This window comes from Tachypleus tridentatus, chromosome 9 (assembly GCF_004210375.1).
Source record: "Tachypleus tridentatus isolate NWPU-2018 chromosome 9, ASM421037v1, whole genome shotgun sequence".
Lineage (NCBI taxonomy): Eukaryota > Metazoa > Arthropoda > Merostomata > Xiphosura > Limulidae > Tachypleus > Tachypleus tridentatus.
The window spans coordinates 67,773,995-67,797,741 of NC_134833.1; the positions used below are offsets into that span (position 1 = coordinate 67,773,995).

The 23,747-nt window shown below is 33.5% G+C and overlaps 1 protein-coding gene across 3 annotated transcripts in view; it reads left to right on the forward strand.

The window, feature by feature from the left end:
- The first annotated feature begins 10,458 nt into the window (after positions 1-10,458).
- The window catches only part of Slob (Slowpoke binding protein), a 48,348-nt gene continuing 35,059 nt past the window's right edge, over positions 10,459-23,747 (forward strand). For 2 of the 3 annotated variants that reach the window (XM_076454742.1, XM_076454744.1), the window contains exons 1-4: positions 12,864-13,090; positions 14,746-14,806; positions 15,091-15,158; positions 23,358-23,443. In XM_076454742.1, the coding sequence (XP_076310857.1) occupies positions 14,768-14,806; positions 15,091-15,158; positions 23,358-23,443 (193 nt within the window). In that variant the 5' untranslated portion in view covers positions 12,864-13,090; positions 14,746-14,767. Of the gene's footprint in view, positions 10,532-12,863; positions 13,091-14,745; positions 14,807-15,090; positions 15,159-23,357; positions 23,444-23,747 lie in introns of those variants that run through there. The other variant, XM_076454743.1, reaches the window with a different exon arrangement.

Here is a 23,747-nt window from a genome sequence, read left to right on the forward strand (position 1 = left end):
TCTCGGATATAGAGTTCTAAGGCTATCTTGCAGGCTTCAGTGGTTGGAACTTCTGTAAAGAGGGATATAACATCGAAACTGACCATTAAGGCTTTATGATTAAGTTGATTTAGATTAGACTTGAAATTAAAAGTCTTTGAATGAGCTGGCTGATGTTACATATTTCGAGAATGCCCATGCTGTGTATTTACCAAGATTGTAATTAAACGATTCATATGTGGACATTATTGGTCGTAATGGACAATCTGGTTTATGAGGTTTGGGGATGCCGTATATTTGCGGTGTGCGTGAGTCGGTTTTACGTAGGTAAGAATAAAGTGTTTGTGAAATTGTGTTGGCTTTTTTCATTTGTAGTAGTAATTTGTTCAGTTGCGTCTCGTGTGTCTTTGTTGGATTTGTGTGTATTGGTTTAAATTTGTTCGTGTCTGATAGGATGTTATTCACTTTTAGGATGTATTCATTCGTGTTCATTATGACTTTAGCGTTACCTTTATCTGCTTTTAGAATTTTTATGTTTTTGTCTTGTTTTAGGTTTTTAATGGAATTAATGTCTCTTTTTGTAAGGTTGTTTTTTAGTTTTCTGTTTTGTGAAATTATGTTGATGGTTTTGTGAGAAAATTATTTGAGAAAATCGTTTAAGATGTTGTTTTTAGGTGTTTCTGGAAAATATAAATTTGTAATTTTACCTGGGAAGTTTGGCTGTTGGATGTCAATAAAATTATCTAAGTTGTCTTCTTTCTGTTGGTTGTTTTTGGTTGTTTCCTTGTTTTGTTCTCTGTAGAAAGTATCACAAGTCTCCTGGCAAAGTTTTCTAAACATATTTTGATTTCTATGGCTGGAATGTACCTAGGTGCTATTGCGAAGTTGAGTCTTTTGTTAAGTAGATGTATCTCGTCTGTGTTTAATTGTCGGTCGGATCTGTTAATTATGAGGTTAGTCAACGGTTTGTCGTTTTGGTGTCTTTTATGTTGTTTGCATCTTAGTTTTTCTAGTTTTTTGTTGTGACAGATCTTTTTGTCTCTGTCGTTCTTGGTATTGATTTGGTTTATGTTTTATTGTATAAGTCCGTAAATCTCTGGTTTAATGCAGCATGCCAATTGATGGTCTAGGTTCATTTTTTGTTTTTGTAAGTCATGTAGTTCTTTGTATTTTATGTTCAACATGGCTTTAAGTAGTTTTTTCTGTAAATTTTAGATAATGTTTGTGTATGTATTAAATTTTTTTGAAAGTTTTACATTTACAAAATTAGGGGTTAGTTGTTCCTTTCTACAAATAAATTACTGGAAAAAATACTATCCACTCGCATTACTTGGTATTTGGAAAGTAATATGCTACTTTCTGAAATACAAAATGCCTCCCGAAGAAACAGAGAGACGGCCGATCATTTAGTCCGATTAACTGAATCCGTTATTCAAGGTTTTAATAGAAATCACACCCCTGTCGGCTTATTTTTAGACGTTAAACAAGCCTTTGATTCTGTCTGGTACCAGGGGCTTAAATTTAAACTCCTTCAATTTAACCTCCCGTTCACTCTAACAAGATGGATAGCCAGCTTTCTTGACAATAGAACAGCTAAAGTAAGAATCAACAACGTTACATCCCACACTGTTCGCCTCTCAGCAGGAGTTCCCCAAGGTTCATTATTTAGCCCTCTGTTGTATATACTGTATGTTAACGATATCTCCTTTCCTAAGTTCAAATATACTTATGTGTCGCAATATGCCGACGACATCGCTGTATGGAGTATGTCACGCGAACACCTCCTCGCCGCCGCTAAAGTCCAATCCACACTAAATAGCATTACCATCTGGTGTAATACCTGGCGGGTAGCGCTTAATGCCACTAAAACACAGGCTATAGTATTCAAACGTAGAATCACGAGGAAAAACAAATCTATCCCCAAAGTTAAACTTAAAATGATGGACACTGAACTCAAATTTTCGTCGACTGTAAAATTCCTTGGCATTACGTTTAACAGGCAGCTAACCTGGACAAATCACTTTCAAGCCATTCTCCCTAAAGTCTATAAACGAATCTACTACCTCAGAAGAATTAGTAATATAGTCAGAGGATGTAGATCTAAAACGATTCTCGCCATATATAGAACTTACATTCGACCGATCATTGAATACGGCAGCATTATCACGGCAAACGCACCCCCCCTCCCATCTTAAAAAATTACAACAGGCCTAGAATCTCGCCATTCGCCTTGCACTTCGATTCCCCAGGTACACCCCGATAGCATACATCGATAAAGCAAGCTCCATTCCGTCTCTCAAGAAGAGACTCATCTATCTTGCATCCAACTATTACAGAAAGGCAAACAACCGTACGCAATTAACAAGGCAAATTCCACGAATAGCAGCCACCCCATGATCTTAGCAGCGATACCTCTCGCCATATAATTACATACAAGCCCTTAATGTAAACTCAAGTGATTAACCATCCATGTTCTTCTTTATTTCTAGCATTGGGCACTGGTGGGGTTGGTTTCTTTCGGCGCCTCACCAGTGAAAGTGGGTTTTCTAGGGGTACTCCCGTTTCCCCCCACATCAAAATTCTTTTTACTTAGGATTTATAGATCCCAGCCCTGAAAAGAGGCCAGCCAGAACACATCTTACTCATCTCAAAATTTTAATATGTTAATATAAAAATCATAAGTAGTACCAAGCTGACGTACTGCTTGCATCTCTCTGCTCACTCCACGTCAACATCGACCATATCTCCACTTTCTTGACACGATTCTTCGAACACTTGTGAGTGTGGTGCTGAACCTTCCTCGTCTTTCTTCGTTGTCTCTCCGGCAATCAGAACCACTTCTCAGCTTTTCCCGACGCCCCTCAATTAAATTCAACAAACTATCAACTTCCAGGTCATTCGTGACCATCGCGTTGGATAAATAACTAACATGCCACTTCTGTCCACTTAACTTTCTCCGTAATCAGTTAACTAATTTATTCTTGCCTTGTGTGGGGTGAAGAGAAACAATAGTTTCTGACCGCCCCTTGTTATTTTTCGTTCGACATTTGGAGAACGAAAGAATAATTTAACCTAAATACCTACCAAGTATGTCTGTCCTATTTCCATTTTGTTCTATCTTCGTTCATTGTACGTTAGAGTTTTTCAATAAAGACTGTATTTTAGCCTGTTGAGTTATCTCGGAAACAGATTCCAATTATGACAAGCAAGCGTCTGAAACCTTCCAATATTAGACAGTTCTGCTAGCCAGTTAATAGTACTACAAGTGACAATGCAGATGTAGATAATCCAACAACCTCAAGCAAAAGAATGGAAACCTGCCATACAGAGGAAATACCATGTTCTTCAGAGGATGAGTCTGAAAATGCTTGTGCAACTATTGCACATCATGAATCACCAGATAGTTGTGAAACAAGTTTGTGCCGAAATGAAAAATCTGACACTCCACAGATACAGTGTGGAAAGTCATATCATCCAGATACACAACTAATACCACGACAGAAATCCAGATCTATAAATATCAACTTCTAGGGCAAGTGGTTTGATGAGTTCCCATGGCTGCACTTCAACAATCAGACTCAAAATGTTATAGGTTTTCCACTGTATGTACAGTGGATATAATATATACATCTCTACCTACAGTGTATATAATGTATACATCTCTACCTACAGTGTATATAATGTATACATCTCTACCTACAGTGTATATAATGTATACATCTCTACCTACAGTGTATATAATATATACACCTCTACTCATTAGTTTATATAATGTATACATCTCTACCAATAGTGTACATAATGTATACATCTCTACTTATAGTGTATATGATGTATACATCTTTACCTATAGTGTACATAATGTATGCATCTCTACTTATAGTGTATGTAATGTATACATCTCTACCCTACACTGTATATAAGGTATACATTTCTACCTACAGTGTATAGAATGTATACATTTCTACCTACAGTGTATAGAATGTATACATTTCTACCTACAGTGTATAGAATGTATACATTTCTACCTACACTGTATATAAGGTATACATTTCTACCTACAGTGTATAGAATGTATACATTTCTACCTACAGTGTATAGAATGTATACATTTCTACCTACAGTGTATAGAATGTATACATTTCTACCTACAGTGTATAGAATGTATACATTTCTACCTACAGTGTATAGAATGTATACATTTCTACCTACAGTGTATAGAATGTATACATTTCTACCTACAGTGTATAGAATGTATACATTTCTACCTACAGTGTATAGAATGTATATTCTACATACTGAAATGTAATAACTCCTGAGACTGTGTTGTATAATAGAAGTATTAGGTGATACCACAGTGTTTTTTTAATGTTCATAGCAGATGTTTATTATTGTGAGAAGTTCCAAAGACTGCACAGTCTCATTGAAATATCAGAAGACATTTAAAATATTTTGATTAACATTTTGGAAAACAGAAGTGTTAGAGGTTATTTGTATATCTATCTTCCTTTGTGTGGTAGGAATGAAAAAATGAAAGAGCTAGAAATGCTTTGAACCTTTCAGATATAAAAAAGCATTAGATGTCTCCATACCCATTAGATATTTGCACAAGAATAAAAGGCTATATTTATTTTTTTTCCAATTTTTTTTCCCCTCAGTTGACTAAGGTTCACTTGATGTAACTCCAGTGACTATCCAGCTACATGATGGAAAAAAGAAGCAGCAGGAAGAATGCAAAAGAAGTCTAGCCAAAATATTCAGAAGTTTACGTTTCTTACTGCGTCAATGTTTAGCATTACGTGGACATACTGATACGGAGGGGAACTTCCTGCAGTTAATGAAGCTCCTGAAAGAGGAAGATTCTGAGTTGACGGCCTACTTGTCAAAGAAAACCTCATTCACATCACCCAAGACTCAGAATGAAATAATGGAGATGTTCAGCCATCAAGTACTGAGGAACATAGCACACGAAGTGCAGCAAAGTAAAATCTTTGCATGGTTGATGGCACTCAAGATGTTACAGGTGCCGAACAGGAAGCAATATGTGTACGATACGTTGATGAGAATCTTGACGTCTATGAGACATTTCTTGGTTTGTACAGTGTTTCCAATACAACTGGTGAAACAATATCCTCAACTATACTTGATGTACTGACGAGACTTAATTTACCACTATCAGGATTAAGAGCACAAACTTATGATGGAGCCGCTAACATGAGTGGTGCGTACAGCGGATGCCAGGCAAAAGTAAAAGAGAAGTAACCGTCAGCTTTGTTTTTTTCACTGCAGAGCACACAAGGCTAATTTATTAATGCAATATGCAGTTGAAGCTTGTGAATGTGTTCGAGATTCTATCCAGTGGGTACATGAAATTGGTGTCTTGCTTCAGAGGTCAGACAAATACAAGACAATCTTTGAAAATATTGTATCGTCAAACAGCCACAATGATCCAGTTAAATACATCCGCCCACTGTGTCCAACACGCTGTTTGTGCCGCCTATCTGCAATTACATGTGCTAATGATCACTACAGTGACATTGTTGATTCTTTGTCTGAATTAGCAAATGAAAAATCAGATGTAGCAGTGAAAGCACGAGGTCTGCTGGACAGATTTGACAAAGGAAAGACAGTTTTAGGATTGTTGATGGCTCAGCATTTATTAGCTGCATTAGAGGAACTTAACCGTGCATTCCAAGCAAAATCAGCGACAGTATCTGGCATGATTGAAGCATCTGCAATGACAGTTGAGCAATTGCGGGTATTGCGAACAGAGGAAAATTATAACAAGATATTTGATGAAGCTGAGAAAAAGGTTACTTCTTTAGAACTGGTGCCTATTGAACTTCCACGCATTCCCAGACCCCCCAGAAAGATCACAGGTGATGGATCAGCACACCATTCTGCAACAGCTAGAGATTACTACAGAAGCTAATATTTTGAATTTGTGGACACAGTCATAGAACATCTGACCACTAGATTCAATGCAGACAACAATGACTCGAGATAATATCTGGCACTTGGGAACATGATCACATCTGGAAAGATTGACAACTCGGTTATAAACTTCTATCCAGAAATCTCTACATGGAAATACAATTCTACGTGGAAACCTTGAAGTATCGTGGCAACAAGATTACTCTGTGAATGCATGTTTACAGCTTTCAGGTTCACGTAATAAGCGATTACCAATTTGCAAATTGAACAGTCCACATAAGTGGTTGCGAAAATCATCCACCCCCATCGGGTGTAAAAAATCTACGCCCCTAATTAAATGGGAACCTTGTTAAATATAATTGTATGACGGTAGCATTTAGCGTGTAAATTATTGTTGAAATCTCTTTAATTTTCTAGTCCTGGTTGTTTATTTGGAAAATAACTTTGAGGCTGCTATTCCCATAAAGTTTTATCATCTGATTTATATAAATTATAAACAATATGAGATATAATAAGAGCTAGCTATATAGAGATGTTTTCAGGGAGAAAGTTAGTGTCAAGTGTTCACATGATTTTAACTACGTAGTTGCAGCTGAGTTTGCTTAAGAAAAAAATCAGGTTAATTGTTATTTTTCTTCTCCTAACTAAATTGTGTGATATCAGTGAAAAAAAAAAAGACGTTAAAGAGCCTAATCAAACCCTGAAAAAGAGACCATAGTGTACAGTTGCTTTAGTTTTTGTGGAAAACTACATAATAGGCTATCTATGCTTTTTCCATTTCGGAAATCCAACATCGTATTTTAGCTTTGTAAGTCCATACACTTATAGCATATCATTCAGAAGAAAACATGAGACTAAGCATACTGTAGGCGATACTCTAAAGCAGGGGTCACCAAACTTTTTTCACAGGGGGTCAGATTACTTGGGGAATGAGAAGCGTGGGCCGCATGATCATTATATTCAATACTCATATTAGCCATGTGGGAGTAGCATGCAATACACATATATAATAAAAAAAACAAAGAGAAATACAACCAACATTTTATTTACCAAAAGGTTATCAAAGAAGGTGACATTAGCAAAAAACAATTGTCACATTGCACATAGTGAGTACATATCTGAATTTCACTGAGCCGCAAAAAAGTTAGTGAGATTTATCAAATTGGCGTATGGCCTTCAAAATATCTTCAACATTCGGTTTTGAATTGCTGCATTCAATCATTAGAATTGCTTTCAAATGTTCATCAGTCAACCTTGATCGATGTACCGACTTCACATACTTCATTTTTGAAAATGCTTGTTCACAGACATTAGTTGCTCCGATTTGTTTGTTTGTTTGTTTTGGAATTTCGCACAAAGCAACTCGAGGGCTATCTGTGCTAGACGTCCCTAATTTAGCAGTGTAAGACCAGAGGGAAGGCAGCTAGTCATCACCACCCACCGCCAACTCTTGGGCTACTCTTTTACCAACGAATAGTGGGATTGACCGTCACATTATAACGCCCCCACGGCTGGAAGGGCGAGCATGTTTTGGCGCGACTCGGGCGCGAACCCGCGACCCTCAGATTACGAAGCGCACGCCTTAACGCGCTAGGTCATGCCAGGCCTAGTTGCTCCGAACATTAATGCCACACCAGATGCGAACTGCTTCAGCTTTGGAAAATCATCTTCAGATATGCAGCTGCAAAATTCAATAAGTTGCCTCTCTCTGTGTTTTTCTTTCAACAAGTCATTTCCTTGCAAATCAATGACCTCCAGCTGAAGTTCTACTGGGACCCCATCAATGACACAATTAAAAGGATTCTGAAAAAAAAGAATGTCACTTTTGATTCTGTCGAGATCCGAAAATCTCTCTAAAAATGCTTATTTAAATCACCAATAATCTTTTTTCTGAAACTCCAGGTTGACATCTTCTGTGATTCCAGCATGAAACTTATTGAAACACTGAAGATGAGAGAGGTTTCCTCCTTCCAAATGTGCTTCAAACAATGATAGCTTTCTCCGAAATCCTTTAATGATTCTATAGAGATCACAGACAATGTTATTCTTCCCCTGAAGTTTCAAGTTCAATTCATTTATGTGGGATGTGGTGTCAACCAAAAATGACAACTTTGACAACCATGTTGGATCCGACAGAAGTGGATCGGCTCTATATTTCTCGATGAGAAATATATCTATTTCTTTTCTTAGCATATAAAAACGAGACAAGGCTTTACCGCAGCTGAGCCACCTCACCGCCGTGTGATAAGGCAAGTCACAGAAATCCGAATCAATTTCTTCAAGAAACGCCTTGAACTGGCGACGATTAAGTGCATGACCCCGAATGAAGTTCACTGCAGAAATGACTGATTTCAGTACGCAAGAAATACCTCAGTCTTTTCCACAGAGTGCTTGCTGATGTATGATGCAGTGTATGAACAGAGCGCTTGGGAGTTGAAAATCTTCCAACTGTTTCCTGATCAGCCCCACCAGACCCTTTTTTACTCCAGCCGTGTTTTTTCCTCCATCAACTGTTACACCTCTAAGCTGATTCCACTGAAGGTTATAGTCTTTCAAAGTTTTATGCACTTCCATGAAAATGTCTTCTCCAGTTGTTCTTCCGTGCATGCTGCAAACTGATGTCAACTCTTCCGTGATTTGAAAGTCCAAATTAACTCCACGAATGAACACGAGAAGTTGTGACGTACTCGAGAGATCAGTAGACTTATCCAGTGCCAGAGAATACCATAGAAAATTTCTAGCTTTACCTTTATGATTCTATTAAATTCCTTGATGTGATTTGTCTCAGTATAGATCACTTAGTTGATATTAATGTGAAGTACTTTCTCTATCCTAACTTTATATACTCCAACACAAATATCAGCAGTTATCACACCACAAATATTTTAAAATATGCCGATGATTTCTGACTTTCGTCAAATACCATGTTAAACTTCCTTAAGTTTACTTTTAAAAATGATGTGTAAGGAAGAAAGATAGTAGTAACAAGAACTCCAGTGGATACATTTGGTTTTGTTTTAAACTTTGCATTTGAAATGTGCATCGACTTTGGTGAGGATGCCGATTGGTATGGAAATCTTGGAAAAAATATATGAATTTGCATTCCTTATGGATTATGAGTTCCTCTTGGATTTCATTGTCAGTGATAGTGAAATTAGTACTACAGTAATTACAAACTTGTGCAGCATGAGTGATAATATACATGAGCCATAAGCTTACCTTCATGAATGCCAACACTGTGTAATGAAACGAACTGTTTGCGATTGTGATATTGGTGAAGCACGGTTGCCACTGTGTTTTTCAGAACGGCTGGTATGGGTATTAACACTTTTACTGATAAGGAGAGAACAACGTTTCGACCTTCCTGTTGTTCTCTCCTTTTCAATAAAAGCGTTAATACCCATACTAGCCGTTTTGAAATACATTTTTATTTCAAGTGGGTTTTTCGTCATCAAGAAGGTGGGCTGTCACTGCTTGTAAAACAAGAAGTTTACCTACATGGTGGATGATACATAATAAAACAGTTCAACACATCAGTGATAATCACTTGTTCTGGTGTTTAGTTTTGGTCTATGTGTACAATAAAGATTTTTACGTAAGAAATTATCTATAGTTTTTCAGTCCAACAAACTAGGTTCCACTTGTGAATAAACGTAAAACATACACCTTCAGATCGGATATCTTAAAATTCTAGTTAGAAGGCTCTAACCGACTAATACGAGTATGAGTAAAGTCTGCAAGTTGGAAAATACTAAACAAGTGCTTGACATAGTATACTGATAATTATAGATATCTTCGTTTTTCATGCAATTCATTTATAAAGATTTTTCATTTTTGAATGTTTGAAACAGGTACTGATTACAATTTTCAGCTTATTTCTATTAAGAGATGAAAACTACAAATATATGTGAACATCAAGTCGCAGAACTCACTCGAAAGGCCAGTTACTTGTTCAACTTTTGCATGCACGTTCCTTTCCCACCACTCACTTTTATTTTGATGCTGAATTGGCAATTTATTTCTCGCCAGCGAGAAGCTCACGGTACAACCACCTATTTAGTGATAAAATGAAGTTCCCAATAGTCATTACTACCGTAACATCTTTTAAAATACGCAATTACCTTTAACAATCAACTTAGCATTTTGAAATAGGTTTATATAATTAAACGATGGCGAAGAATATAAGAGAAAATAATCATATTTTGCAAATTAAAACCAAAGACACTTTTACAGGAAAATTGGAGCTGAGAGTACAACTTATTCCAGATCTTAACTGGCTATTACCTAAGCTAACAACAATATATAACACTGACTGAAGATCTGTTTCTAATGTATTTATGCCGCAGCTAGACTTCATGATAAATATAAGTGAAACTGTACAGCGTTTTCGGCAATATTTTGAATTAGGAACATTTTTCACCAGGGACAACATTCTTTACCACTAGAGTGCCAGAAATGCATCTTGTTTAATTAACAACACACATAAACGAGGTGTTTCAGTTCACCACAGTTGTATGAGGTAATTAAACCAGTGTATTACTGTAACATTATTCCTAAATTGGGTATGGTTTTTCAAAATTATATAGTGAAAATAATACCAAAGCTAATCGAAGTAAAGGTAAAATAATTAATTTATTTCGTAGATTTTAAAATGGAATCTATGTGGAAATATATTGTTAAGCGATACCACGACTGATATACGTGTGAACTCTTTTATAAAGATTCACGAATAAGCTATTGAGTATTTGCGATAATTAAAACTAATTGAAATATTTCACTGAAATGAAATAGTTAAAAGATTGCCTAACGCTTTATTAATAATTACTCGGTAATAACAAACTGAATACTTTACTTTCACATATTGCTTCTTCACTTCTTAACTGGTATTTATAACTAAGGTTTCCCTTCCAGATTTTTAATGCTGTAATTTGTTATGGAGAGGAAACTGCAGGTCTTAATGATGACATTGGGTTGGATAGACCTAAAACAGAAAATTTTGGGGATTTGACGTGAAACTTTCTGGTATATTCGAGGATATCTTATAAATAGGGGTCAGAAAGAAATCCTGAGAGAGTTGTTTCAAGAGAATACAATATAATTAAAATCTGAGAGTGAATTCCTCAGTATCTGTGCTAAACTTGTGTTATGTTTTATAATTTATCTCGGACCAGTTTCCGATTTATTATGCTACATACACTATGTATTATGATTTCAAATAGTCGAAATTTGAACTTAGAAGTTAAGTAAATGTCAGTGTATATAAAATTTATTATATTTGCCAACAAGGTTGATACACACTATTTTCTTTCTCAATACAAATACATTGTAATATACAAAAAAGTATTACAAATTATCATTAAGGTTATTCCAATAATTATTGATGTAAAAAAAATACAAAATCACAAACAATATTCAGTCTTCTGTCTGGTCTGGGACTAAGTATTGTATCGATTTGTTGTGAATTTTAAACAAAACTACACGAGGGCTATCTGCGCTAGCCGTCCCTAATTTAGCAGCGTAAGATTAGAGGAAGGGCAGTTAGTCATCATCACCCACCACCAACTCGTGAGCTACTCTTACCAATGAATAGTAGGATTGACCGAAACATTATAACGCCCCCACGGCTGAAAGAGCGAGCATGTTTGGTTTGACGGGGATTCGAACCCGCGAACCTCGGATTATGAGTCGAGGTATTGTATCGAGAATCCACGTCTATGACGAGCAAATTAATTTTATGTCGACACATAGATACACTTCACTTGTTCACTTGACGGGGGGGGGCTAGTTAGTTCTATTTTTGTTTGGCCTAAAGCGCTTTACTAGGCTAGTTTTCACAGTGGAAATACTAACGTTCGCGGTTAATTCACTGAAGTTGAACAGTTTGTAATGTTCGAAACCTATAAACGTTCCAGGTCGAATTTTGTGGTATTCCGATTAATAGTCGTTAGTCAAATTATAGCTTTCAAGTCTTTACGAGACTTTCTCGAAAGTTCTCTTATCAACAATACTGTCAATCACTAGTTATTACATACACATTTATAACATTATTGATTCTTACGCTCAAGAACCTACAAACTTAGGAAACAGGCAGGACTTGCGCAATACACATTTGACAATATATGTTACATGCTTTAAACTAAACTAATGTAGCTTTTTTGTTTTTGTTTTTTTTGGAATTTTGCACAAAGCTACTCGAGGGCTATCTGTGCTAGCCGTACCTAATTTAGCAGTGTAAGACTAGAGGGAAGGCAGCTAGTCATCACCACCCACCGCCAACTCTTGGGCTACTCTTTTACCAACGAATAGTGGGATTGACCGTCACATTATACACCCCCACGGTTGGGAGGGCGAGCATGTTTAGCGCGACGCGGGCGCGAATCCGCGACCCTCGGATTACGAGTCGCACGCCTTACGCGCTCGGCCATGCCAGGCCACTAATGTAGCTATTAAAATAATATCAAACCCATTATATTTATAACATTTTTTTCTTTATTACCTATTCAGTATACCTCTAAATTTTAGTGACCAAAAGTGGGTTCCTTCTCATCAAATTTAAAGTCTGCGGTAATGTATATTTTTACGATATATATTTCTTCCTCCCAGATACCGAGCTTAAAGCTCCCTTCCCACCTCTGAGTGCTCTATTTACGAGGTACTACTCCACCACTTATTGGAAGATGCGATTTAACAATTAAAGCAAATACAAGTTCATTACATTTTAATATTTCACGTTTTTGTATTTAAAAAAAAAAGAAATTATTTTAAAAGAAAGAAGTCATGATGTGTTAAATTTCTAAACTTTTTTTTTTTTGTTTTATCACGCAGGTGTGCTAGTTTTCACTCGCAACCCTCATATGAACAAGGTGTATTTTCGTATGTTGTCATGTGGTTAAAATATCGCGTAACGTGATGCTCGTTTGATTGTCACTGTAAATGTACTTAGTTTAACCGTGTGATTTCGAATGTCGCCTGAGGCTAAAGGCTTAGATGTGACGTTCTCTGCGAGGAATTTAGTTTAAAAATTCGTGAAACGATTTCGGTCGATTTTCTAACTCAAACAAACTAATATTTCGTAAACTACATTTATGAACCTAACTTTAATAATTCGGTGTCCAGTGAAGTTATTTTATAGCAAGAGAGGATTTCAACACACTTTATGGATTTAGCCATTTATCAGGTTAGATTTCTTCGTCTGGAGAGACCAGGTTCAATCCAGAAGTCAGATGACTAAACTTCTTGCATGTGTGTTTAATTGCAGTAGAGATTTCAGTTGTAAAACGTTTTGGCTTGAAATACACTACAGTTTATAACACAAAGTTTATAACTTTGTGAATTAGGATTGTGTATGTGTATATTTTATTATATGTAACTCATTTTGACAACTATAGCTTTGGCTGGTTGATTGTAATTTCTTTAAAATCAGTATACCATGCTGGCATGAGTAGTTCAAATTTGATTTAAAACTTTGAAAGTCGCATATTTAGAAAAAAAATTGTTGTTCTTAAAATCGAATGTTTGTGCGTTATTGGCTCTTTAGTTGATGCATTTGTAAATAAAGACTCAAGCAGCCAAATGGTTTCTTCAGGATATATATATATATATATAAAGACATTGGTCAGTTTAATTTTTGTGCGTAGTTTGTTACATGCCTATTCTGCATTGTTTGACTTCGTTTTTTGTTCAAGTATTCAATAAGAACAAACTATATCTATGATGAATAGCAAACAGATAAATAATTATTTTTATACACAATGAAGTTTTTTAATATTTTGTTAACTGTATTGTATATTTTCAAAACCATTGTCTTTTTCATGTTCTGCTGAAACATGTGGTATGTCTCCTAAAATAATACCACTTCATTGTACTTATAAATCATTGTTTTTGAATTTACTATTATATTATATATGCTTCCATACAAAGAAAACAACAAAATATGATGAATGGTATGTTTTACTTTTATACCACATTGATACTTAAAAATAATATAGATGTTATTATGTGTTGTAGACTGACTGAAAATATGTCAGAAGGACTAATGTTTTATATCTATGTTTAAAAACGGTCTGTGATGCAGGTATCTAATATGTTCATTGTCTTTGGAAAGGAAGTTCCTTTCTGCAGGTATAGGATGAATTATTATTATATTTGTTAACTGAAACAAATGTCTGTATGCTTTTGTTTAATGGTTACTGGCACTAAAATCTTGGTTTGTCTTAAATTTAAACACAACATACATATATGCATTATGTTTTTTGACTGAACTTGCACCATTGCAGTAGTTTCTTCTTTATGGTTGAATGAACTTTTTCATTTTGTACATTTATAGTTGGGGTGAAGTTGTTTACTTCAGAACTGAGCTCTAATGCCTTGGTTAACAAGACCATTGACCATAGAATACCAGTATCACCTGGTGACCTTTAGTGTAGGTCACCACTAATTATACCTTTATAACACTCATAATGTATTGTGAATGTAGTTATAAGTTGAACTGGAAATGAGAAAGAACTTGGAGTGTACTGTAGTTATATGATGGTGAAGACAAGTTTGTCAGTTGACTGATGTGAACTTTAGATGATGGGGATAAGCATATCTTTAGAAGTTTATGGAAATACTGTATAAAGATTAGGATACAGACTTGTATATTTGTAACGTGAATCATGATAACTTAGGTGATAAGACTTGTTATGGAATATAATTGTATTAAATTATCTTCCATTGAAAGGTCTATGGTACTTATGGAAATTGGAGTTTATTAAATGTTGATGAATAGAAAAGAAGTTTGTTTTTTTAATGTAATTAAACTAGAGATTATATTTTAATTTCTGTCCTCAGAGTCTCTTAGCTAAGAATACAAATGGCAAGTTTTGGAGAAATCTTTAGAGAATATTACTGGGTAAGTATGGCTTACTTTTACTATATTTCAAAAAACTTTTAACTGGTCATATTATTGTAATAAGTATTTGTTTCAAAGTCATGTGTAAATTTTAACAAATATTTTAAAGTAATTTACTTTAACTCTGTTTAATTTGACCAAGGGAATTACCAGATTTAATTTTCTGAAACAACAATTTGCAATATTGCTGAATTTCCAGTTATTTCAGCAATAATAGCAACTACTGTCATATATGTACTTGTATTAGCATCTACTGTGTTTTAATAACATTTATTTTTGTTTAGGTGGGAATTCTACTTGTAGTTTTGGTTGTTATTGGAGTTATAGTTGTGTGGATAATTTACAGATGCAGGTAGGTAAATAATTTAAGAAAATTATGGAAACAAAATATATTATTTAATATATTTTTAGCATAATTGTACATTAAAATAAACTGATTTTAGGTTTTGGGACAGAATCTTTTTAATATTGAAGCTGAATAATAGAAAATAACAAAGAATAGACATTGAGGAATCATTTTGTCCATTAAGGTCCAGGTTAGAGATAAGTGAAAATGTAAACCCACTTGTTACCTTTCAGAAACTTTCTGATTTTTCTCCTAAACTGGTGTAGAGCTCTGACTTTTGCTATTGCTTACAGTAACTTGTTCCCTAAGTCAATAACCTTGTTAATAAAAAATACTGTCGTAATTGGAGCCTAGCCTGTGTTGTTTGAAATGTTAAACATGTCTTTGTGCCCTTTTTTTATCTTAAAAAATATAGTACAGAGGAATTAGGGGCCTTTATCTTATTTCTTGGTAAACTATAATATCACCTCTTATTACATATCTTTTATAAATATAGAGGGATTTGCATGAATATATGTAATCATAAGTATTGTTAACAACCAGTAATATATGGAACTTTATTATACTTTGTTATCTTTATACATTTATCTGGATTTTTCCAGTTAGTACATAAGCTTGAGGAGCAGATGTCTAATTGCACTTATGTCTCCATCCAGATCTATTGAGTGAAAAAAAGGCAAAATTCTATTCTAGCTCAAACATTAGGCTATATCACACAAACATACAAAATAAAGCATCCTGGCACTGTTCACATTGTATCCTTTTAATTGTGTGATGTCAACGTAAACTTGCATTCAGATTGGTTTCTAATTCACCTAAGAATTTTCACCGAGTTACTGGGAATTATTGATTAAAACTAAGTGTGACTAAATGTGGAGTGATGGCATGGTATATTACCATGACACATGAGTGTTTTGATTAGCTTTCAAAAGACTTGCAGGTGTCATTCATTTCTCTTGTGTAAAACAACAAGAGAAACTGTTGTTTGTTATGATCGACTACTGTGACGTCACTTCACCTTTCTGACATTTTACTTTCCTTGGCCATTTTATGATGAAGAAAGGTCCACCTTCTGACAATGCAAGATGCAGATAATTTTGAAAGCCAATATTTCATTTACTGGTTTTGTATATTTCAGATTCTAGAACAACGTGATATTTTCCAGAACGATTTTTAATCTTAGTCCAAAAATATAAAAAAATAGAAAACAGTGCAAGTAATTTATGAACAAAGTGGTAAGAATGTAAAGAGCAAGATTTAGTGTGTACAGTTTTGGAAAATTTGAGCATTTGAATCAACACTATTCAGAATGGCCTACAACTCTAGAATAGTGTTTAATTCTGCTTTTATTGTGGTTGTTTCAGAAGCATCGGTTTTTCAGAACTATGAGTATAGTGCATGAATATATTTCTTTTGGACTGCTTATGATAAAAATGTTCTTGTGTATTGTATTTTACATGCGTATGTGTGTATATGTAATTATTTTATTCAGGAGAATGTGTGATCTTTTTTTTTTAAGTGATGTTTAAGATGTCTATATACTTCATATTGTTGCATGCTTTCATGTTTATTTTTATAAATAATTTGAAAAAGTTGTTTCTTTTGAATTATGGTCTATGTTAAAGTGCCACAAATTGTGGAAGTTACCACTCCTATGATTATATGAATTATATTGCACACCATAAAGGTTTTCAGTGATGCCTCAGTCATAGAAATGCAAAATGTTGAAGCAACTACTAACACTATGAAATACTTGGTTTGGGTTTACAGACACAGTATTGTGTTCTGTTCTGCAATGAATCTGTAATACATTTTTGTACACTATCTGACTTGGGTACAAATGGTGCAACTGCAATTACAGTTGGAGATGTTATTAATGCAATTTTATTGCTTATTTCAGTTTGTATTCAGAATTTATTTTTGTTCTTATTATTCAGGTTCAGGACCTGAACTGTAGTAATTGTGACTTTAATACAAGTGCACACAATATACATGTTACTTCAATTTTTTAGCTCTCATATATGACAAGGATCTTTAACCCTTAAATGGTTGCCATCATCAGTTGATGTTGTTACTCACAACATTCCACTGTTTAAGGGTTAAGCTACTGCTGTGTATAATAACATTGTTTTCCTTTTCTTTTTAGTCATCAGTTCTGTCCAAATGGCGATTGTGGTGGTACCTGGTAAGAAAACATCATCATATGAGTATAAATTAAATCTCTGAAATCATTTTCTCCTGAGAAACAACAGTTTGAGGATGTAATTGAGGGAATTGTTATTTTGTTATCTTTTTACTTTAATGGTAAGAATGGTAGGAAGAGGGTGGAAAAATGTAAACCTTGTCAGGGTAGGAGACATCTTCAGCTCAAACAGTTCTATGTTTCTAACAAGGCTACCTTCAGGTTTAATGGATGAAGTAAATTTAAGAAAGGTCTTTGTTATTAAATGATTAGGGTTTGGTACATTCTTGTTTGTTTTTTTGTTTTTTTAGAAGTTCGTGGAATGTCATTGATTGATCTAGAGTCCCTTTGTTTCTTTTTTTCATTCAATATTATGTTTAAAATTATACTTGGTTTGGTTACTTTCTGATAAATACTTCTGTGTATTGAGCTGATATTGCACTATGTCAAAGCCATGGTTTTAATAACAATGATATAATAAGATTATAGCATATTCTGTATCTTTATGAACTGTGTTGAGTATGTATTTAATGTGGGAACATTTCAGTGGAGTTAATAAAGTACTGTTATGAAATTTTCAATTTGTTAAAGGTTATGTAAATGGTAAAATGCAGGCCAAAGGTGAGGGTAAAATAATACTGAAAATTAATGCTGTAGAAAGTTATGTTCTGGCATTTCATTGCTTTTTTTTGTAGTTTAATTTTATTTTACAATTTTTGTTAGTGTACACGTGAATCTAGTTCATCACCTACCCTATTTTTTTTAATTTGAGTAATTTATTGATGTAATTTAAGTTGGTTGATGTAAGGTGCATTACAAGAAGGAAATCTAATTTCATTAGTGAATCAGTGCAGGAGTGTTAGAATTGTAAATATGAAGATTAAAATATTCATTAGTTTGTGACATGATTAAAACTGTAGGAAAATTAATGGAACTGTTAGAATGTAAACTGTTAAGTAGTGTCAAATAATAGGACGCTATTGTCCCATTGTGTTGTTTTAAACTTTTATGTAGGTTCAAAGTAACAGTATTGCTTAGTGCTTTCTTGAACACTTGTTAGTAATATAAAATTAGGGTTAAATAAAAAAATAACAAACTGGTACTCAGTCTTTTCTTTTTTAATAAATTAAAATAAAATCTTTGGGAAACTCTTCAGGTAGCCAGTGTAATTTTTATGAAGACAATAATGTACATATACTGGAAGCTTATCTACATTATGTTGATTTGTGTATTTCTACCTCTTCAATTTCCACGTCAGTTCATGTAATTTAGAAATATTTATTAATTCATGCTTCATGTTGTTATGCCTGGCACTATTTTTAGTAGCAACATTTCAAAGTGATTGAGCATAATCAATATGCTGTGGTAACGTGAAAACATTTCTAGGAATTCAGTATATCAAAGGAAAAAATTCATTACCAGGAAACTGGAAATGCACCTGCCTTGCTGTATTTAACTGTATTTTGCACATGTGCATATCTGTTCTATCCTTCTAGATATAATGTTGTTGATGTTTCTGTTCTGTTTATCTTCACATCTGTAGGTTTTTAAGTGTTGTTGGGATTCTGTTTGGTGCATAAACGTAATAAATGATATATATTTAAATACTTATTGTCTTATTTATTGATATCGTAACTTTTAATTTCCAATACTGTTAGAAGATGACAGAAAATATAAAAATATTGAATAACTGACTTGTGCATTGAGTCTAGTCTAACCTGATATGCTTTTACATATTTGTTTTTGACATTAATCTTATGATACATTGTGTAGCTTATTTCAGTGTCTTTGACATCTTCAGTTTATAATTTATAATCGTAAGTTCCTGTTATGTATAACAAATATTGAACTTAACATGTTCAAGATAAAAATGGTGAATTGAACAGTCTGCAAAGTTTTGTATTAATAAATTATAGGAGAATATAAAATATTAAATTAACATATTCTATCTTAATAATGTATTCATTATTTGACCTGTTGAAGAATAAACCTGAATGTTTGTGTATATGTATTAAATAACCTCTTATATTGCAGGTTAATAAATAATGTAACTGACCTTTTAATATTGCTGTCGGTTAATAGCCTAACAGATAATTACCTTACTTATTTTAACCAGAATTAAATTATCTTGGAGAAAATGAATAACCTAGCTAACATTTTAACATAATATCTACAGAATAATCTGATGGATTTTCTTTTGTGTACTGTAACCTTGTTTTATCTATGTATTGAATAAACAAATAAATTACCCATTTCTGTAACATTATGTATTACATGATATATGAATGTGCCATATGTGTTAAGTAACTGACAAATAACATATTTATATCCTACCAAATTAAGGTTTTATATATTACCTAACACAGTAAGTATATTATGTATTTAGAAATCTCATTACTTCTCTCATTATTACTTGAAAGGAATGGTAAATATCCAGTGATATTAATAGGTTATAGAGTTTAAGGGACCTGTGTTCCTTTGTATTAATACTAAATAGACATTTAAAGTTAAGTACCACCTTGAGTTGCATTGTTTTTCATATTGAAAAGTATTACTAAAGGTGTATGTTCAGTTCATGGAAAAGTACTGTGTCACTACTTACTGTTACAATCCTACAACACCTTATGAATTTCCAATGCAGTCTGTTAGATGTGACTCATTAGATGTAAATTAATTGTTTTCAACCTGTAACATCATAGGGGGGATATGTCACTAGCACATGGATGTTAATGTAGTCTGTAGTTCTACTATAGTTTATTATATGTGGAGTTAAGTAGGAAGACACTGAAGAGTAACAGTCTGCATATTAAATGTCCCTCATATAAACTCTGTTACCGTATTTTCCGGTTAATAAGCCGAATCGCTGAATAAGCCGAGGCCAATTTTCAACTCTGAAAATGAGGGTTTTTGCTTATTACCGCCCAATAAGCCGAAGCCATTTTTAAGAAGTGACAAGTTTCTTCAAAATGATTTCTTGGTCTCGTTTCAGCGTCAGCATGCATGTTGTGTGTGATCATTAGCGTTCTGTAGTAAAGCAGAACGTGTCGTATTGAGACAGAGATGGAATCAATATGTCGTTCATTATTGGCTCTACTCACTGTAATTAGGTAACCAATGAAATTCCAGAAACAACGTTTCACTGTAGTCTTAACGTGCTTTGCTGATGGGACAAAATTACGCCTATGGTAATTTTCAAAAGAAAAACATTTCCTAAGAAGAAGAAATTTCGAAAGGAGTGATCGGCCAATAAGCCGACCCCAAAAATCAGGTCCAAAATTTAGGGCCAGAAATTTGGCTTATTAGGCAGAAAATACGGTATGTTTGATCATTATATTATGTATGTGATAAACTGCAATATTAAATCCTTATGGACAAAATGTCTTGGGTTATTTGTTTCTGGACTAAACTTACCAGATATAACAAAATATGTTAATATATGTTTTAAGAAATGACCTTTTGCATATGAAATTATTATGCTCTTGTCCTACTACATTTGTGATAAACTATACGTATCAGATAAATTTTGTGCATTAAATAACATTTAATAGCTCACTTGACTATGTATATGACCAAGTTTTCAGAGCTGTCTGAAACTAATTGTTTTTAAATAATGTTATTCACTTTTCCTTGTGTAAAGTACATAATGTATTGTAATACCAGCAGTTGTCTGAAACTAGATTGTTTTTAAATGTTATTCACTTATTCTTCTGTAGAGTAGGTAATGTGTTGTAATACTTTTATTTGTTTGTTAGTCTACTGTATTCAGTGCTAAATGCTAATCCTACAACAGTAGTTATTTATGTATTACATAAACTACTGATTTAGATATTAGTATTATTATTATTATTAATTTAAATATGTATTGTAGTATTCTACTATTCTGTGTGTATAATAATATTTATTTACAGTATCTATATATCATGTTGCAACTAAACCAGTGGTGTAACCAATATTAAATCGCATGCATGCACACAGAGCAGAATCTTTTGTTTTAGACACTTAGCACTATTTAAGTAAAGTAAGTAAAATAACACAATGTATGTGGTAAACATAGGTTACAGGTTACTTCTATATTGATGTTTAAGTATGAAAGTTAATGTCTATAGATAACTACTTCTTATCTATTAATAGTTATCATAAGTAGTATGATAATACTAGTTATGCAGTTCTTGTTTTGTGCTATTGAAAGTATTGGTGATTACAAAACTTGAGCTTGGCCCCATACTGTTGTGTAACAAGACATACTGGTTAGGTTATGTACTCTTATTGTTGCTATAAAGTGATATACTAAAGTATTGATTTCTGTTGCTTGCTTGTGTCTAGTTTCATGTATCCTGAATGAGTGATTACCAGTTGTGACTGGAATAGCTGAGTTATGATTTACTTTTGTTCAGATGGTGTAGTATATAGGTAAAATAACCAGTCAGTTTTATTGTAGATTATTAGGTTTTCTTATTGTGGAAATGTGCAGGGCATTTCTTCAGCTTGTTTTTATGATATGAAGGCCTGGTAACATGTTATAGTGTGAATGTATTAATTAATTAAACTGTGCTCTGATGTGAAATGATGTATATCTACATCATCTAAATGGAGATTTGCATATCTTGTTTCAAAATATAAACTATTTAGCAGTGACTTTGAACTTTGGGTTTAGTTGAATTTGCAGTTTCTACAAGTCAATGTTTGTTAGTCACCTTATTAAAAATGTTCAGGATTTTCAAGAGAATTTACAGGTTTGCTTGTTTAGAAGAAATGTTTCAAAATTAATGTTTTTCTAATAAGAGTTACAATCACCATTTTTTGTTTACTAATTTAAGCTAGTTTTGTGAAAGAAATTTGTGTTATTAAAATACTGTAGTAATTTTCTGAAAAGGATTATGTGTAGCAGTAGCTCTTGTTGTTTTTATCACTGCATAATTTTCCTGACAAAACTGAAAGTATTTTTTATAAATAACAAACCAAAGACAAGCACCATACAGACAAATATCATACAGTTCTTACATCTAAAAGAAATAAGATAGATACAATTATCTATTTAAAAAAATGTGGTCTTGATATTTTAACTTTTTCTGTTAGTGTTATTCATGCATGCAGTAACTAAGTTTGTCTATATTTTTTTTTCATAGTTGGAAAATTCAACAATTGGATATAAGAAGCTACAATTTTGTCCAATTTAAATTTTAAACTTTAACTGATTGGGTGCATAACATTATTATAATTATTATTATTATTATTAAGATATATTTGAATCATTTTTCATTTTTTGGTGCCACAATAAGCTATCATGTGACACTTCAAGGAGCTGTGTGTTTTAAAGTTTGTTAGCAAACCTTAACATGTTTCTGGTTATCACAACTCAAATCCTTGTTTGTTTTGGGGGGTTTGTGAACATTTTACTTAGGTTCAGACTTTAACTTTGTAAGAACGGGTCAGTCAGTCTCTGTCTCTTATTGGTACAAGCTTTGTCTTTTTCTTTTACGAGTGGGAAGGTTTTTATTTTTCCTTATGGAGGGAGACAACAGGTTCTTTCTTCTCTTGCAGTTACTTGTTCATTTATGAGAAGTCATTAATTTGAACATTGTAGTTATTGATAACCATATTAGAACCCATTGGGTTACAGTGTGGTTATTGATCCATCTATAAGAAGTCATTAACTAAACAGTATAGTTAGGGATGCTTGTATTAGAACCCATTAGGTCACAGTGTGGTTATTGATCGATCTATAAGAAGTCATAAGGTAAACAGTATAGTTAGAGATGGGTGTATTTGAACCACTTGGATTAAACAATGCTCTTACTGGTCCAGAATATTATGTTATTGTATTGCTCATCTGTTTGATTATGATCAGTTCATTACATTGAATATAGTAAAAACCTAGTAACTTAATTTGGTTTTACACATTAAAAGTCAAACTTGTTAAACTCCCCTGACAGAATTTGTAGTTGCTTAAAATGAATGTGAGCTAGTTTCTGTATTGTTGTAAAATTTTTATTCTATAGTTTTGATCAATATCTTTATTCCAGAAGGAAAAGTCGTTATGAATATACATCTTTGGAAGATGAAGACAGATTGGAAATGGACCAGAAACGACAGAGAGAAGTAAACAGAAGTAAGTGTTGCCTTTATTAATTTAGAATCTGTGTACAGCAGCATATCTGCTCATGTTAGTTTTATGTGTTAGTTGCCAAAATACACATTCAAACCTTTAGGAAGCTGTAGAAGGAAAGTTCACAAGTGGGCCACTAGGGTGTGTTGGTGAGAACCATGTATTAGTAGTAGACTATATTCATAATAGTAAAGTGAGGATTTTTGGTTAGAGTAGTTTTGTGTGATATAATCTTTTAACAAACAAAATGAGAAAAGAATATGTTATAATTCTTTCCATTTTTGTGACTAATTCTTCCATACCATTA